Below are 18,327 nucleotides of genomic sequence, written 5' to 3'. Positions count from 1 at the left end.
ATTTGATTTTCACTAGACAAAGTGTCACTTGTAACACCAGGTAAACATCAACAATGTCCGCCTCTCCTTCATGGCCAAGAAGCCAATTTTTCTCGTTTCGTCACAGCGTCTGATGCAGAGATGGAATTTGTGGCATCTGAGCTGATAAGATAAGATTTAGCTGAGTGAAAGACATTGTCTGCTGAGTCATTGTGTGTGTTTGGACTGGATTAGCGGAGTCAGACATAACACTTTACATCAGATGTGAATACAAAGCCAACCGTGTCTGAGTAGAAAAGCCATGAAGGTAAAAACATAATAAAGTCTTTTTTTTCCCCACCAGCCGGCTCTCCCAGCTACCAACGGCGGAATCTGCCCTGTGACACACGTCCCAGAATGCTAACACCTGCTGCCTCAGAGACATGTGTGGGAAGACTGGGACGTGGTGGTGCAGCAGTTTAGATGTTGGATGTCTGATCAGAAGGATGTGTGTTCAAATCCCAGCACTGCCAAGCTGCCACTGTTGGGTCCTTGAGCAAGGCCCTTAACCCTCAACTGTTCAGTTGTATGAATGAGATAATTGTAAATCGCTCTGGAATTAGGGCGTCTGCCAAAATGCTGTAATGTAATACGTGTCACAGGGAAGAGTAACACTCTCAGAAAGTGCTATCCGCCTTCTTCCACATACGTGAGATGATTGTCTAGTGTTGCTGTGACTGACAGCGGAGAGAGAGTACGCCCCTCCCACCCAGAGAGCACGGCCAGTTTTGCTCTCTTGGCTCCCGGTCACGGGCGGTTGTGAAAAACCACCTTTGTTTTTTTTAGGCTAAAATGTCCGTGTCAGCACGTGTAAAGAAAGTCAGGCGAGTTGATCTCTGTGCCAAGTGATTTCAAATTCCCCACCCACTTAACTGTTTCGCCTTTTTGTTGTAGTGCTTTTAAACGTCATTGTGGGAGGGTGGGTGGGGGGAGTCTGCGAGAGAAGACAAGGAAGGAAAAGACGTTGGAACTGCTTACAGCCGTTAAATGACAACAGGAACTGACTTGATTCACGGATGTTCCGCACCGTTAACTTGATTGACATCCCACAACGTTGAAGGTAACTGTAAACGGTTAAAAAGCACAATTCTTTATTCAAATGTAACATTGGGGTATAAAGAGAAATAAGACATTAGAAAACAATTCACTTCAGGACGATCACAGGAACTCCACGTCATCACTCCCTCCACCCTGTTGTGGATTCGTTTCCTATAACGGCAACTCCCAAAGTGTTGAATTCCTTACTTATTACATTGGTGTAGTTTCAGAACACTACTGGACGTAGGACAGAACCCTGAGGTACACCTTGTCTTGAAGCGAATGTCGTTTCCATTTGGTTTGCCTAGACGGGTTTTTAACGTAATATGGACTGTCTTAGGGAAGCTAAACATGTACAGATGATACTACTGAGCTAAATAATGTTTTGTTGTTTTAATGAGTGTGTGATGACGTAGGACGGAGGTTGGGACAACGTTAAACTACAACCTATAAGCTTCCGTTCCCTCATTAACATTATTAGCAACAATGCTCCATTGATAAATTGTCCCTTTAACCTTGTACTGAATGTCAATCTTATCAAACTGCAGGAATGTGCTGATGCTTTTCGTTGAAGTTTGAGGATTGTGGAATGAGTGGAGCTGTATTAGTCGTAGTCCATTATAAGGTTAAGTAACTAATGAGTGACTTACTTCACTAACTTCAACTACTGACAGAGCTGAACAGGTCAAATTCCTGTCATTGGAAGTCTAATAAATGAAATAATGCTAACTAACTGAAAGTCCACTGAAATTGGCGTGTCTGTCTGACAGTACAGGCTTGGATGTCAGCCCAAGTGGCTACGGGCAGTTTGCTTTGAGTTTCGGTTTATGTTATGCTTGTGGTTTCTGTGCCTTTCTTCATAGAGCTGTGTCACGTTCAGGCGTGTCGAGGCAGATCGGGATTTCTCAGAAAGATTAGGAGGAAGCATGGGAAGTCAAGTGGCCGCTGCAGAGAGCCCGATCTGGGAGGATGAAGCAGGAATGTGGGCGGACCATGTGAGATGCCTTGAAGTACGTGCAACGAGTTTCACTTCCCGCTCATCCTGTGCCGTCTGTCATCACCTGTCAGGTAGAATAGGTGTTGCACTGAGCGCTAAGACAGCACACACACCAAGGCTTTTCCTCAGACGGAGCTTGACAGGCTTTGGCACTACCGAGGCTGAAAGACGGCCAGATGAATCTGTACAGGAGTTTTGGGTGTTTGCTGGAGACCTGGGTGGCTGAGGGTTACCCGCCAGAACGATCAAGCTCAGCAGAGGGTTTGGAAAAAAAACTGGACCCGAACGGCAGTGACTCCAGGTCTGCAGACTCCCTGAGACTCACAGGAGCTCCTATCAGGTCTGAATCTGAGGACTCTGGAGTGGAGCTGCCATCTGTGGTCAACCCTTTGACCTCCCAGCACTCTGTTCTGACCTCACAGGCCTCGCAGCTTGGCGAGGATGACTTACGACCGTCATCTTCCTCGCCAGCTCTTTCTCAGTGCTCCTCGTCCTCATCATTTTTCTCAGCAGCACGGAAGGAAAGTTTAAAACCGTCTGAAACAGTCGGGCTGAAGGTGGAGGAGGCATTGCGGAGAACAGAGCCAGCCTGGAGGAGAAGCGTGGATGGTAGCCATCGACGTCGGTGTAACACAGCTTCAATATCCAGCGGTTCTCTTAAACACTCGATACGCTCCAGAGTTGGAAGCGTTGGGCCAGGAAGGCCTTACATACAACCAGCTGATGAGCAGAGATCGTCAGAAGCTCCCAGAGTAACACACACACCGCAACAGCCTGCTGTCAGTAACAGAGAAGCGGTAATAATCATCTTTATTTATAAAGCACTTCATTTTGAGTCATTTATTCAATCTAGATTAAAAAGAATAAACCTAGAATTCATGGACTATAAATCTATGAAGAGCTTCAGCTCATTTTGTTCAACCTTCCAGTGTTAATCAGAGTCGAGGGTGCGACTCAGCTCCGATGGATGTTGCATCGGGTTTAAATGTTTAAATGTAATGCACTTCACATGGTGCGATTCACACCATTGCTGTATCTATAGCACAAGATACTCTGTACGATATTACTGTCGTGGAAAGTCCATGTTTACAAATTTAATGTTTAAAGCCGAACCATATTACTATATGATCCTCATGACCTACATGTTTATTTTTTTCTACAATTCTGCCTTCAAACTTCGGGAGGCGGAGCTTAAAGGAATGGTATTCAAGTGTATTCAAATTTTTTTCCTTCTTTGCATTGTCACTAGAGTCACAGTATGAGTCTACCTCAGCTAAAATCCAAATATGACCAAATCTTCATAACAGCATCATTTAGCTGCGCATTAAAACACTTTCCACTGCTGGGGTCAGAGCGCAGGGTCAGCCATGATACAGCGCCCCTGGAGCAGAGAGGGTTAAGGGCCTTGCTCAAGGGCCCAACAGTGGCAGCTTGGCAGCGCTGGGGCTTGAACCCCTGACCTTCTGATCAGTAACCCAGAGCCTTAACCGCCAGAGCCTTAACGTTCTGCTACGAGGAGGCGGAGCCTAAAGGACAGACTGATACCAAACTGCATTTTTTAAAAAACTATTGCTGATTGCTGTTGTCCAAAATAGCTGTTACAGCATTGAGCTACCCAGTCAAGTTTAGTTCATGTTTATAGATGACAATCAGTCCAGCTGTGTCCTGAACCACATCACTGGAGACCTGTAAGAAGTTTGAGGCAGACACACAAGATTTTGAGTGACACAGACTTCCATTATGTGTTGAACTTGTAGCTGTGGTGCAAAACTAAAGAAGCAACCACCAGACAGCAACCATGTCTCGGCTGATCGACTACATTTGAGTTCCTTTAATAGCTTGAATGGAAAAATGATCGATAAAAGACACTTCACGAGAAGTGAAAAGATGGAACCATCCGAACTGTCTAAAGAGTAGCAGAGAGTACAAATCAGATTCAACAACCAGAACTGGTGTAAGACATCATATCATATCATATCATATCATATGGACTTGCCCGGATTCTTATTTTGAATTGATTATTCAGGATATGATTCAGTTTATAACGCAGTTACTGTATGATCTGCATATTAGTTCACGTTTAATTCCAAATATCATGTTCTGTATTATTGAGTGCAAAAATTCAATGATAGCCATAACTCATGATTCATCGCCTGAGATCATTCACATGAAAGCCAACAATACAACTCCTAAAAACAACAACAAACAAATAAAAAGTCTATTATACGTTGAGCAGTTATCATTTTCTCCAAAAATTCTATTAAATTAAATATTAGAAATAACTAATAGTTGAAATGAGTTCAAATCCTGTTTAAGATTCAATATGAGAAAAATTTTGGTTTCAAGGATTTTATGAAAACCGTATTAGAGGATTTTGACGTCTCAGCCTATAAACAAAAAAATTCTAGCGAGGTCAGGATATTTAGCGAAAATGAATGATGGAATACTGTGAGATAGATTGAGAAAACATCCAAAAACACTTTTCCAAGATTAGAATTTTCCATTATGGGAATAGTATTCCTTTAATTTCCATTTTTCCCTTTATACACAAATAATCTGGGTGTACAGTATGACTTTTTTTTTTTCATACCTGTATAATTCAGGCAGGATTAAAAACAAAGAACAAAATACAACTTATGTACCACAATAAGGAAGACTAACTGATCTCAGAAAGATTGATCTCTTTAGCACCATAAAGGATTTCTCTGGTTTTGTCGCACTGACCATGATCGCTCAGCGATAGGTAAATGATGCGAGAACTCGTGTCACCAAATGAGCAGCAGTTTCACTCATTTTTTTCTTTTCTCTCTCTTATAAGCCCAGATAATGAGCTGATCACCTCTCACACACTTCACTAAGGCAGTAAATACTGTACATAACACACACCCACTTACACACACACTCCCACCTTTACTACAGTCACGTTCGTCATTGAGCTGTTCTCCTCCACGGTCGATGCGAACCAGTCGGTTCAGGTGTGTTAAACTGGAACAGAGCCAGAGGGAAGTGCATCAGCAGGAATGTGGAGGCGGTTAGAATGCGGCTACTGATAGCGGCCCGTGTAGGACGACGTAGCTCAATACCAGAGGGTTAGGGAGAGGTGCGTGCTGGGGAAGTTTCAGAAAGGCTAGCTCACGAACTAGCATTATAGCAAACACTGAAACACCAACATGCTAAAATATAAACCGTCATTATAGCAAAGAAGTAACTCAAGAACTAGCAACAGTACGACAAAGTTAAACATAAACTACACACTCAGAAAGGATGTGTTAATATCCTACACACCTTTTCTGCTATTACTATTTCAACATACAACCCCAATTCCGAAAAAGTTGGACAGTGTGGAAAATGCTAATAAAAATAAAGAGGAGTGATTTGTAAATGTACTTTGACTTGTATTTAAACAAACAAAACAAAAAAAAAAACATATAAAGATTTGAATTATTTGATGTTTTAGCTAATCAACTGCATAGTTTTTTTGTTTTAAGATAAATGTTTATTTTGAAATTGATGCAAGCGACACGTTGAAAAAAGTTGGGACAGGGGCAATTTAGGACTAATAGCGATGTGAGAAGTTGAAATAAGAAGGTGATGTGAAACAGGTGAGGCAGTCGTCTAATCAGAGTATGTAAGGAGCCTCCAAAAAAGGCCTAGTCCTTCAAGAGCAAGGATGGGTCGAGGCTCGCCGATCCGCCAACACTTTGAGAAGAACATTCCCCAAAGACAAATCGGTAGGATTTTGGGCGTTTCACCTTCTACAGTGCACAATATAATTAAAAGATTTGAGGAATCCGGTCAAATCTCGATGCGTAAAGGGCGAGGCAGAAAACCACTTCTGAATGCGCGTGATCTCCGATCCTTCAGACGTCACTGTCTTAAAAACCGTCATGAGTCTGTAATGGAGATCCTGACATGTGCTCGGGAATACTTTGGTAAACCTTTGTCAGTCGACACCATTCGCCGCTGCATCCACAGATGCAAGTTAAGGCTTTACTGTGCAAAGCAGAAGCCACGCATCAACACTGTCCAGAAGATCCACCCACTTCTCTGGGCTCGGTCTCATCTGAGATGGACAGTAGCACAGTGGAATCGTGTTTTGTGGTCCGACGAGTCGACATTTCAAATTGAGAATGTGTGGCGCATTATGAAGAGCAAAATAAGGCAGCGAAGGAACTGTACAGTTGCGCAGCTGAAGAAATGTGTAATGAATGAAAGGGGAAAATTCCGCTTGCTAAAGTTAACCAACTGGTGTCTTCACTCAGCGTCCAAATGCTTAATAAGTGTTATTAAAAGAAAAGGTGATGTTACACAGTCGACTAAACAGTCGACTGTCCCAACTTTTTTGGAGCATGTTGCAGTCATCAGATTTGAAATGAGTGTGTTTTTTCAAAAAATAAATTAAATTCACAAAGTAAAACATCAAATAATGTGTTTTCAATATAGTACAGGGTGAACTGAATTTTAAAAACAAGTCTTTTTGTTTGTTTTGTTTGCATTTTCCACACTGACCCAACTTTTTCGGAATCAGGGTTGTGTGAAATTATCCAATAAACGTGTTCCAAAAAGGAAAAAAATTTCAAACGAGTGACCAACACGAGTAAAATTATTGTTCAATCACGTTGCAGACTGTGTGACAGACAGACAGACAGACAGACAGACGGATAGACAGACTTTATTGATCCCACTAGGGGAATTGTTAAATAGTTATAGTAAACAGGCTAACTCTAAAAGTAGTGTGAAAGTAAGCTAGCATTATAGTAAACAGACTAGTTCAGGAACTAGCATTATGATAAACACTGAAACGCAAACATGCTAAAATATAAGCTGTCATTATAGTAAACAAAGTAAACCATAAACTAGCTTTACAGTAAGCAGGCTAACTCTAAAACTAGCGTTAAAGTAAACTAGCATCATAGTAAACAGGCTAATTCAAGAACTAGCATTACGATAAACACTGAAACACAAATTAGACTCGTAATCAACATTCTAAATCGTCAACTACTTCATAGTAAACAAGTAAAAACACAAACCAGCATTACAGTAAACAAAGTTACCTCAAGAATTAGCAGTATAATAATTCTGCTTAGATTTAAAGTTTTCAAAACTTGCATTATAGTATATACGCTAATTTAAGAGTTAGCATTACAGTAAAACAAGCTAAAATATCAACCAGAATTACAGTAAACTATAGTGAATGAGCATGAAAATATACCGGCTATCCAAAAATTAGCCTTAATGGTGACACAGACTTGAAATTAATTAACAATTGAAATGAACAGGCTACAAAAAATCAGGCTAGTTCAAGACCTAGCATTCTAGTAAACAGGCTAACCTAAAAAGCAGTATTAATGAAAAGAGGCTAAAACAAACAATAGGCTAAATAAACGGTGGGCTAAAAGAAAAACTAGCATGATAGTAAACAGGTTTAAATATAAACTAGTATTATATTGTATATATCTTAAATATTCTGTCCATTATACAGCTATTTTACCAGACAGAGTTATTTCAGTAAAACAAGCAAGATCATCTGGTAAAGACTGGGGAAAACATTGGATGTTAAACTCTGAACAAATAGATGAATAATTTAGACAATTTTCTAACAGCACTCTCAAAAGTACCTGAAGTATTTAATAAGAAACATCGAAAGTACTGAAATAAGTTATAATGTAATAAATTGTACGTCTGTGTGTGTTAGCAGGCTGCATGTGCCACTGGGCCTGAGTGGGACCATCTGCCCCCTGGGTTTCTCTACCTGGAGCAGATGTGCCGGATGCTGGAGGAGATCGCCCGGCTGCAGAGGGAGAACCACAACCTCCAGCTGGTGATAAAGAACAGCCGAGACGAGACAGGAGAGACGGAGATGAAGGTGAGAGTGTCCAGGATGTTTATTAGCATTGTTGCAGTTAGAACAGGATTGTTTTTAAGTAGCACACGAGCTCATAGTCGCGGCATTCCTGTGGTCATGTATAAATAAACAGCGTCTCATCGATGACGCGCTCTTTACAACCGGATTATTTTCCGGCATTGCTGATGGTGACGGACTCATCCGAGTCAGCCACAACTATCTGCTAATATAGTGGTGCAGCGGTATTAAACCCTTATTTGATCCCTACAAAAGAAAGTAATGCGGCGGCGCTTTAGAACCGTAAGTCTGTCTAGCTCTCTCTCTCCTCGTCATCTGTACACTCTGCTCAAACAGATTCAACTTTAATGCTAATACCGCCGTCTGTGCCATCGCACTCGTCATCCCATAGATCTCTAACTAGCCGAGCCGAGTCTCTGCCTTTACTCAGCTGCATCGCATTCTGGAGCTTTGAGTCCGATGTTTGCGCCAGGTCCATTTCCACTACTTCCAAGCTGAGTTTCTCATTAATGTGATGAACCGATGTGTGTCTGTGGGCACGGTGGCTTAGCGGTTAGCACATTTGCCTCGCACCTCCGGGGGTTTGGGGGTTCAAATCCCGCCCCCACCCTATGTGCGTGGAGCTTGCATGTTCTCCGCATGCCTCGGGGGTTTCCTCCTTCTACTCCGGTTTCCTCCACCAGTCCACAGGCATGCATTGTGGGCTGATTGGTGTTTCCAAAATGTCCATAGAGTGTGAATATGTGTGTGATCGTGCCCTGCGATGGGTTCGCACCCTGTCCTGGGTGTGTACCCCACCTTGTGCCCCGAGTTTCCTGGGATAGGCTCCAGGCTCAACAGCAACCCTGTGTAGAGTATGTGGTACAGAAAATGGATGGAAATGTGTCTAAAAACAAGAACTAAAGACAAAACAACACAGATTCAAGAGATAGTTACAGTTACATTTATATAGCGCTTTTCTAGACACTCAAAACGCTTTACATAGTATAACGGGTGTGGGGGTGTCTCCTCAACCACCACTAGTGTGTAGCATCCACCTGGATGATGCTACGGCAGATATAGTGCGCCAGAATTGAGTGCAAATTCTGCTATCCTGCAGACTTTCCTGTAGTGTTACAAAGCACTGACACTGGAGACTCCTTTCATAAATGCTGACAATTACATGATCTCCTAACAGAAAACATCACTATAGAAATGGCATTTTTCTTTGTTAAATAGCAACAGATTCACCTCTTAATACGTTCCATAGTTAGGCTTGGATTGTATCAGTCAGCCACCAAGTGAGTACGTCAATGAGCTGTTGCTATAGAAACGACAACGCATTAAAACTAGGGAAAGACTATAAACCTGTGGTTTGCTACTTCTTGAGATTTGTGAATTCCACAGTCTGTGGTGTAATATCCAGTAATGTACCTTCCTTAAATGAGTGTGTACATAAAATAAACCCAGCACCGCCCAACTAACACTACCATAAATCTGTATCCCAGCTGACCTAACACCTCAACAAATTACCGGTTACCGCGCGTCTACAGCACAACTATTATTATCCGTAATTATGCCGTTTTGAGCCTCGCCGAATTTCACAATTCGGTGACATCAGAAAGTCTTTTCAGCAATGTTTCCTCTCTGCATTTTCTTTTGCTTGTGTCATCTCGGTGAGATCCTTGTTTTTGTTAAAACTCATTAGCTGCTAAGCAACTAAGCTAAATGACCCGAGTCATTTAAATAACCAGAGAAACAGGCGGGTAGCTGGCGTTAATAAGAGCGCATACTTGTGTTGAATAAGTCTTTTGATTCATGTGAGCAGTATTTACGTTAGCCAAAGACTTAATGAGACGTTTGCGAAACCTGCGTTGGTTTTAAAGCTATGATCTAAAGCTAAGATATATATGTGTATACCTAAATCTACATGTATTGATTTATATTCTGCTTTTGTGTGCGTTTTTGAGTTAACTCAAATGATTTGTGAATTATTGGCTTTATCCTAAATGTTCTAGATAGTATTTGTGTTAACCTAAGTAGTTAGATTTGGGTATTATTTGTACTAACCCAAATGTCTTGGTTTGCGTAGGATATCTGTTACTTAGATAGTTAGATTTGGGTAGTATTTGTGCTAACCATAATGTTTTAAATTCTGTACTACTTGGTGCTAATCTTGTTTTTTTTTTTTTGGTCTGTGTAGTATTTGTGCAACGTTTGTGTTCTTTATAGTTTTGGGTAGTATTGGTGCTAACCCAAAGGTCTTGATTTGTGTAGTACTTGTGTTCACCTTAATGTATTTATGTGTTATATCATATTGTACATATCTCAGATTTGGAGTGTGTTGGGAAGAAACTAAGTGCATTAGTGTGTTAGTCTTGAACGCCCTAACGCACAGTGTGAATTTGGTGAAGATCTGAGAACATCAGATTTTTCACTGTAAAAAATGGTAAGGGTTTTAAGGTTAGGGTTAGTTACGGTTTTAGGGCAAAAAAAAAAATGTTTCTGATTTGTACCAAATTCACACCGTGCGTCAGAACGATCAAGACTAACACGGGAATGCACTTAGTTTCATAATATCGCGCTCAAAAACTGATATCTGAGCCTCTCATTTCCAATATATTACGATCAATAACATACACAGGTTTGGGACGGACACAAATTTAAACATTAACTGTTCAACCTCAGTTAAAATACACATGCAGTGCATGAGTTTGAATGGAAATATATCTATTTTGTCTACTATACTGTACTATACTTACTATACTGTAGCTATTTTATCTACTATACTGTGCTGTACTATACTGTACTGTAGTGTACAATGCTATACTGTAGCTCAGCTTTGGAGCGTGTTAGGAAGAAACTAAGTGCATTAGTGTGTTAGTCTTGACCACCCTAACGCACAATGTGAATTTGGTGAAGATCTCAGAATGTCACATATTTCACCCTAAAAAATGGTATTAGCCTTTGTGTTTTTGGGCCAAAATATTGACGGTTTTTGATTTTTACCAAATTCACACCGTGAGTCAGAACGAACAAGACTAACACGGGAATGCACTTCGTTTCACAATATCGCTCTCAAAAACTGAGATCTGAGCCTCTCATTCCCAATATATTACACTCAATTACATATACAGGTTTGGGGCGCACAAATTTAAACAGTCACTACTTGATATCAGTTAAAGTACACGTGCAGTGCATAAATTTGAATGGAAATATATGTATTTGATCTGCTATGCTATGCTATACTATAATATACGATACCATACCGCGTTATATTATGTAGTATGTGTGTACAGTATTAGGCAAATTTGAAATCTTTTCATTTTTCTTAAACAAGGCTTTGATGTTTTTGATACTGGTTTTGATTCTTATTTGTGTTAACCAGTGTTTTGGTCTGTGCAGTATTTGTCGTAGCCTATCTTCGATTAGTGTTTGTATTATTCAGGGCTTTGATATACTATATATATATATATTATGTCTGATGTGTGCAGTATTTAGTATCTTTAATATTCATTTTAACTGAAATTCTTTGCAGGTTGTCTGCAGGCAGAAAGCTGATATCGACTCCACAGACGGTGAGAAGCTTGACTTCCGGCATACCAAGAATAAACCAGGACGTTCTTCTGAGGCTTTCCGTCGAAGGAGCGTGTCTGATACGTGGACTTTTATCAAACAACAAAGTAAGTATAACACAGCAGTATAACATCGATCACGTTTCAAAGAACATTATTAATTATGCTATAAACACAACACATTGCACTTATACTAAACTCATACAAAACGGTAAATAATGAAATACTAACCAATCATTTTAAGGACTAGGTTGTGAGTTCAGTAACAGTTAGGTCAATAAGCAAGACCATTACTCCTTAACCCTAACCCTAACCATAGATTCGAAGCTTTTATGAGGTTGTGTTTTATCTCCTGTAGGTAAATCTAAAGCCTGTCAAGCTGAGCACTTCCCATCCACACACGTTTTACTGGAACAGCCTGAAAACCCACAGTCGGTAAGAGAAAAGTCAGAGTTAATTTACGGAAAAAAAAAAACCCCTCTGGTTTGGAAACTGGTTTGGTGTGTTTTGCAGTAGTGTTGTATGCCAACATGTTGCAACGTGAGCACATGTACTGCAACATACTAAAACTTCATTCGCCCACCGTCAATCTGTGCAGATCACGTTTGGCATTTCTTTGAGAACACATACAGGAAATGCTCAATATCCCGAGTACATTAAAAATGGGTGGGTGGGTGGGGGGGCAATATTCATGTCAATATTTCTCAAATTTTGCCTTACATTTGTTGATGATAATATAACTAATATACAGAATTTTGTATTCATTTAGAAAACCGAAGCATTCATAATGGTTGTCTCAGACTTTTGGATCCCACTGTATATATAAGAAACATTAATGTCAACCAAATCGATGCAAATCCTTTTAACAAAGCTCGGCTGTTTGCCCTATGTGCAGGATTGTTGTGTCACTAAAATGAATGTATTGTGTAGCTTTGTGTGTCATAGCAATTGTTGTTCAAGCATTGTTTATCTGTTTGCTCATCCAGCCGGTTGAAACGGAGCAGCGGAAGGCGAGTAACAGCCTGAAACAGAAGATTAGCTCACTTAGATGGAATGAAAAGTCAAAACCAGCCAAGAGCAGCAGGTGAGATTTTGGCACACCCAAGATATCGTTTGACGTGTATTATTGAACATCGTCTGACCTACATTAGTGATTAAAAAGATGTTATCAGTGCAGTTTAAGTTGGTTTTTGTCCAAACTGATCTGCCTATTAAAGTGTCTTTTAATAAAATTATATAATTTATTATTTTATTTAATTTTTTACATTTTTTAATTTCTGCATTTTCAAGACTATAAGTTGCAGAGGGTTTTTTTTTTTTTTTCTTGTGGATGGATTTATTCACGCAAAATACATACAAAAATTAAATCCAAACATGTTTTGGGTGAAGTATCTTTTTAATTCTTTCTCTTTCATTCTTAATTTTCTCGTGAAACATAAAATTTAGAAAATAAGGTTGAACTGCAAAATGTCTGAAATTCTTACATTGAATGTAAAAAAGCCTAGTGTATTTTTGCTGTGTACGCCTGTTTCAATTCCTGAGCGCACACACCACAGTTCCATTATCGCATGTTGTTGCCATATGGCAACAATTACATTTGACCATTCAACAGAATACTGAAAATATATGAACTCATTTCAGTGACAAAAATATGTTAACTTATCTCAGATATTGTTTAATATGTTTTCCTAAATACAGAAAATGAATCACATTTTAAGAGCCCTCCAATGATGACATTCACCATGCCGTATGATTGCAAAAAGGAAGCGCAAACAGTACTTCCTGGTCATGTGATACATTGATGAAAATAATTTGTTTTGCATTATCGCCTAGCAACAATTTGGAGAAAAATTCCTTGTTGCCATATGGCAACACCATGCAATAAAGGGTTACCAAGAAACCAGAATACATAAACTCTTCTGTCCTGAAAACTTACTGACCTATAAAGTGCTGAGACTGGCGAATCCTTCCATATATGTTACATAAACGTCTCCTTAAAGAAAACGTATCGCCACATCGACGATTAAATGCTTTTCTTTGTTAAATGACTAAACATTTGATTGATTTTTAATACGTTTATTATTAGTCTTAGACTATGTGGAGCATCCACCATACAAGTCCGTGTGTAAGTTACTACTGTACTAGTAAGAGTGCTTTATTATAAACCTCTGTTTCGCAGCTGAACTACTGTCAGAGCTGCTGTTAGAGAAAATTCACCACCACCAATCAGAATCAAAAATTCTAAAGTGCTGTGGTATTGAAGGTGTTGTAAAATATTATGGAGTGATTAGTGAGGCAGCTTTTTTTTTTTTTTTTTTTTTTTAAAAAAATTGTATTTTTTGGTCAATTTCACTTTGGTTTCTGTTTTTCTTAAGCTCACAAAATGAGAAAAAGAGGACACTCAGACAACTTTTCAACAACCGAAGAAAGACGACACGGTTCTGACTCTCTATTCAGACGAGGACGTCACAAAAGAATTAGCAAATCATAAACGGACGCAATGTGGACATTCTTTACACCTTACCTTGACCTGCCGTTTGCCTATGGATATTTATATTTGCTATAATCTTGCCTAAATCTTGGTTTACATCTGGTATAGAATTGTATGTAGAATATCTTTTTCAATTTGTCAGGCTGGACAAAAGTTTTCTTTATAGTCCAGGAGAAGTGATTCTACATACTGTATATCTATTTCACAAAACACAACTCAATGCAAGGTAGAAATGAGAAACCGCCATGATGGTTCGAGACTACGGGCTCATTTACGACATTTCCAGCTAATGCTATGTGTACAGCTAATGCTAACTTCACTGTAATTTCATCCAAGACAAGAAATCCAAGGCCTGAATGTTAATGATGTGGCACAAATCCAAAAGGTGTTTCAGCATAGCATTCAGATTACATGATGTTTTTGGGTAAGGTTTAGAGCCTGGGTGGGGTCGGGTAGGCTCATACTACACACTGTTTATACAGCCTGTTGATTCCAAAACTACATTCATATAAAGCTAAACAGTTAAGCCTTACGTTGGCTTGCCAGTATTTTAATGGATATTAAATAATGCATTAAGATAATCAAAGCACTTACAATGCCCTATATATTTACTGTACACTGTTATAAAAGAGTAAGTCTTTGATAAAGCAACTTAGAGAAAATAAAAACGTTTGCAATTCCGGGGTTTACACTTTAACATTAACTCAGGTAGGTCTAAGAAGCACCTTGAAATTTCTCAGGATTTGAGGAAATTGAATATATCGCAGTGTACATAATAGTAGGTATTGTATTATATTTTTATATTGTGGCAATGTCTTTTATATCGTGTGCTGCTAAATTATTAAGAATAGAAGAGAGGGGTCTGTCAATCTCTTTATCAGTGCAGCTCCTTGTTTAGGTGATATTTTCTCATGTGTTATATCACATGTTACAGCTTCATATTTTCAGTATTTTTCACATTATTTATGTAAAAAAAAAAAAAAAAAAAAAAAAGCCTGTATGTTTGCTTTGTCTTGTAATTTGTGCAATTTGTAACAGATGTACAGTATAAAGCTCTTATGGTTGTATAAATCAATGTTTATAGAAGCTGTTTTGTCTGTGAATTTTGGCTTTGTTTGTCTCTGTATTTTTGTCACGTGAAACCTGGCTGTGATGTGCCTTGCATTGCTAAAGCCTTACTGATCCATCGTTTCAAGTCCAGACGAAGCAAATGGTTTTGGCTCGATTCGTTTATTTGCTTTATTTTTCCCAGGAGAGAGGGGGAGACAAAGTCTCCTTGGCATTCCCATGTGAAGAGATGTCAATGACAAACACATCCAAACAAGATAAACAGGAACTTTAAGGGGAAAGGGATCAATCAGTTCGTACATAAAATACATTTACTCTGATATAACATTTCTCTTGGCTCCTTGCACAAGTGTCTCTTTCACTTCTTTAAAAGTCCAGACAGCAACCGTCTGCGCTAAATAGATCTATAGATAATATTTGCATTGGCAGGGTAAGTCGGAGGGCATTTTTGGAATAGTGGGGTCACTGGTTTTGTGGTTCCGTGGATTTGGTTCGAACAGTGCCACCTGGTGGACTGGTTTAGATCTACGTCTACATGATGCCGCAGGTGGAGAGCGGGTTAGCGATGTGACACGTGCAGGCCGATTGGCAGTACTGGCGCACCGTTTGGTAGCAGCTGCGGTCGGCATCTCCTCCCCATTGTACGGTCCCGCCAGGCTCAGACGGCAGGCGGCTCAGGATGCTGGTGTTGATGGCGAGCGCAGCCAAACCATAGTCGGTAAAGAGAACGGTCTCGCGGCGGCATGTGGGGCATGAGATGAACTTATACTTGGGGCAGGACTCGTACAGGATCTGCAAGCACTCCTCACACACCGAGTGCAGGCAGGACAGGATTCTCGGACGCTTCCCTGCAAAGTTGTACGTGTGCCCGCAAGTCGGGCAATCCAGTGGCTCACACGGCATCACCGGGCCCGAAGATGTCGAAGATGACGAGGAGGACGAGGTGGACGAAGAGCGCAGGACGTACTGGTTCACGATTACGTCATCCATCTTGTAGTGGAATTGGTGGTAGCATATCTCGCTGTTGCTAGCCTTGCGTTGGGCTAAATAGCTAGCTTCACGACGGAGGACTGGTGCTGGAGGTGATGCCAAAGGACGGGGGTTGACCATGGTGTTACAGTTCACCTCGACGGACAGGTCACTGCAGGCCTGGTTGACGATGACCTCGCCTTCACCTCCTCCATCCCAGGCTACACGGGGAGGAGGTGCGAAGCGAGGCTGAGTCACAGGAACAGGACACTCGCGTGGGAATTTCTCCGACTGGATGATCTTGACGGTATCCATTGGGATGCTCACAGGCTGGCGCCTCAGACAGGACATTCGCCCTGGAAAGAGTTGGATGATCTCTGCAGCTGTGTGTCTGTGTGTTTGGTGTTCAACACAACCCTGTGAATGGTGTCTTCGGTATAATCCAAGAAGGACACTCAGCCATTGCAGGGAACATGAGGACGCATGCTTTTGTCCATTGTTCTTCCAATGGCCACTCTTCTTGGTCTAGTGTAGATGGCTAAAGATTGATTACAGCGCTGAGACTTTAGCAGAGTTTAAGAGGCTAACACTGATAGATTTCAATGTCCAGTTATTTTAAAAGTCCAGTGACTTTATACCCTGTTTATTAATAATTTACTTGATATACCTACAAAAAATACTCTATATCCAGGTTTACAAAGAAATGTCTGAACACAGTATATAATATTTAACCACAACTGTATATACACAAATATATATATATATATATATATATATATATATATATATATATATATATATATATATATAGCACCTATACAGAAAGTCCCTTTAAGAAGGTATATAATGTCTGAAATTGTAAGCTTGTTGAGTTTGGGTTGTAGTGTTCCCAAATTCAGTTGGACAGTAAAGTGGACAGTTGTGTCTACAGCAATGGCACAATTGAGCCGACCTCCTCTTAGGTCTGGGATTAAGTTCCTTCCACTTGAGGAGCTTTTTTGGATGCCTGGTTCTTGAGGCAATGGAAATACCTGGAAGGTTCTGTCCTTGTCTAAGAGAGCTTGGAATTCCTCAAGAGGTTTATGTGTATGAGGGTGTGGGTCCACTCTTGACCAGTCCAGGAATGTCCCAGGAGTCCAGCCAGATCTCGTCTATGCCCTGGGTTGTTATTTTAGGTTGTTTCTTTTCCTGTGACAAAGACAAAACCGTGATGGTTATTTGGTCAGTTGAAATAGCTATCTACTCCTGCTGGGAAAATCCAGCTTGGTCTGACCGGCTGCTAAACTGGTCACAGATCAATTGGGTCAAACTGGTTAGACCATCTACATTGACAAGTTCTGGTAGAAAACAAACAGTTTCTGAATTAGTGCTACTAATGCATGCTACACCATAGACTAATTGTTTTAAAGAAAATAACACAACAGTAAGGCAATTAGAAAATCCCAAACGATTATTGATCAGTATACATAAGTGTGTATATGTGTTAGCAACTGATCTTGAGAATACTGGGTGTGAGGTGAGAATACACCCTGAATGGGATGCCAGTCCATCACAGGGCACCATGCACACACACACTGGCACACTCATTCACACCTAGAGACAATGTAGTGCAGCTAGTATGCCTACTAGCATGTTTTTGGGAGGTGGGAGGAAAACTGAGAACCTGGAGGATACCCATGCAGACATATGGAAAACACTGGAGAACGTGAGGCGACAACGTTACTTGCTGTGCCACTGTGCCGCCCAGGTCATGTGATTCTGGCGGATTTTCTACAGCACCAAATCAGGACTCATCAGCCTCACCACGTTAAGTTTGAGAACAGCTCAAGGACAGTGCAACATCTTCCAAATGAGCAAGCTGTTAAAAGATTTCAAACAATCAGCAAAGTACTTTACTAATCGGCATATTTCTTGCCAGGCAAAAAAAAAACTCCAGACGGACTCTAGTTAATGAGAATTGTCTATGTAAATTTATATAGTCGGTAAGCCCAACACCTTAACCAGGCAGGAGGCCTAAAATTTGCGCCCCTGTGGTTAGCTTGTACGCTAGATGCAAGTTATCAGACGATGATGCTAGGATCTTGCAGCTATGTTAAACAGAAGTAAAAAATGTAGCGGCAGGTTAGCATTTGTCAAACAGTAATACACTAGAAACCAAAGAAACCAATTTTACTTTAATGATTTCGTGTAGACAACCAGTGTAGGGTGACCAGACGTCCTCTTTTTCGGACTTTAAAAAAGCGTCCGGCCGGGATTTCAGATTTTGAGAAAATGTCCGGGATTCGGCTTTAGTTTCACTATGATGTGCTAATGGTCTAATACTGCATCA

At 40.4% G+C, this 18,327-nt stretch overlaps 2 protein-coding genes across 3 annotated transcripts; one reads left to right on the top strand and one right to left on the bottom strand.

The window, feature by feature from the left end:
- The first annotated feature begins 1,830 nt into the window (after nucleotides 1-1,830).
- On the top strand, nucleotides 1,831-14,928 carry si:dkey-106l3.7 (uncharacterized). 2 transcript variants are annotated; one of them, XM_053645977.1, is made up of 6 exons: nucleotides 1,831-2,850; nucleotides 7,749-7,919; nucleotides 11,434-11,578; nucleotides 11,829-11,905; nucleotides 12,457-12,554; nucleotides 13,846-14,928. In XM_053645977.1, exons 1-6 carry the CDS (start codon nucleotides 2,230-2,232, stop codon nucleotides 13,913-13,915), a joined length of 1,182 nt encoding a protein of 393 aa, XP_053501952.1. In that variant the 5' UTR covers nucleotides 1,831-2,229; the 3' UTR covers nucleotides 13,916-14,928. The 2 variants fall into 2 exon arrangements, with proteins under 2 accessions (XP_053501952.1, XP_053501953.1); XM_053645978.1 differs by having other exon boundaries at nucleotides 1,832-2,850; nucleotides 7,752-7,919.
- A 3-nt stretch (nucleotides 14,929-14,931) lies between these two features.
- Nucleotides 14,932-16,730, bottom strand: rnf208 (ring finger protein 208). Its single transcript, XM_053645979.1, has one exon. The coding sequence runs from the start codon at nucleotides 16,347-16,349 to the stop codon at nucleotides 15,561-15,563; it is 789 nt and encodes a 262-aa protein (XP_053501954.1). The 5' UTR covers nucleotides 16,350-16,730; the 3' UTR covers nucleotides 14,932-15,560.
- Nucleotides 16,731-18,327: the final 1,597 nt, after the last annotated feature.

Source organism: Ictalurus furcatus, chromosome 16 (assembly GCF_023375685.1).
Source record: "Ictalurus furcatus strain D&B chromosome 16, Billie_1.0, whole genome shotgun sequence".
NCBI classification, from domain to species: Eukaryota; Metazoa; Chordata; class Actinopteri; order Siluriformes; family Ictaluridae; genus Ictalurus; species Ictalurus furcatus.
Note: the sequence above shows the minus strand (reverse complement) of the source record. Positions and strands in the feature narration are given on the sequence as shown.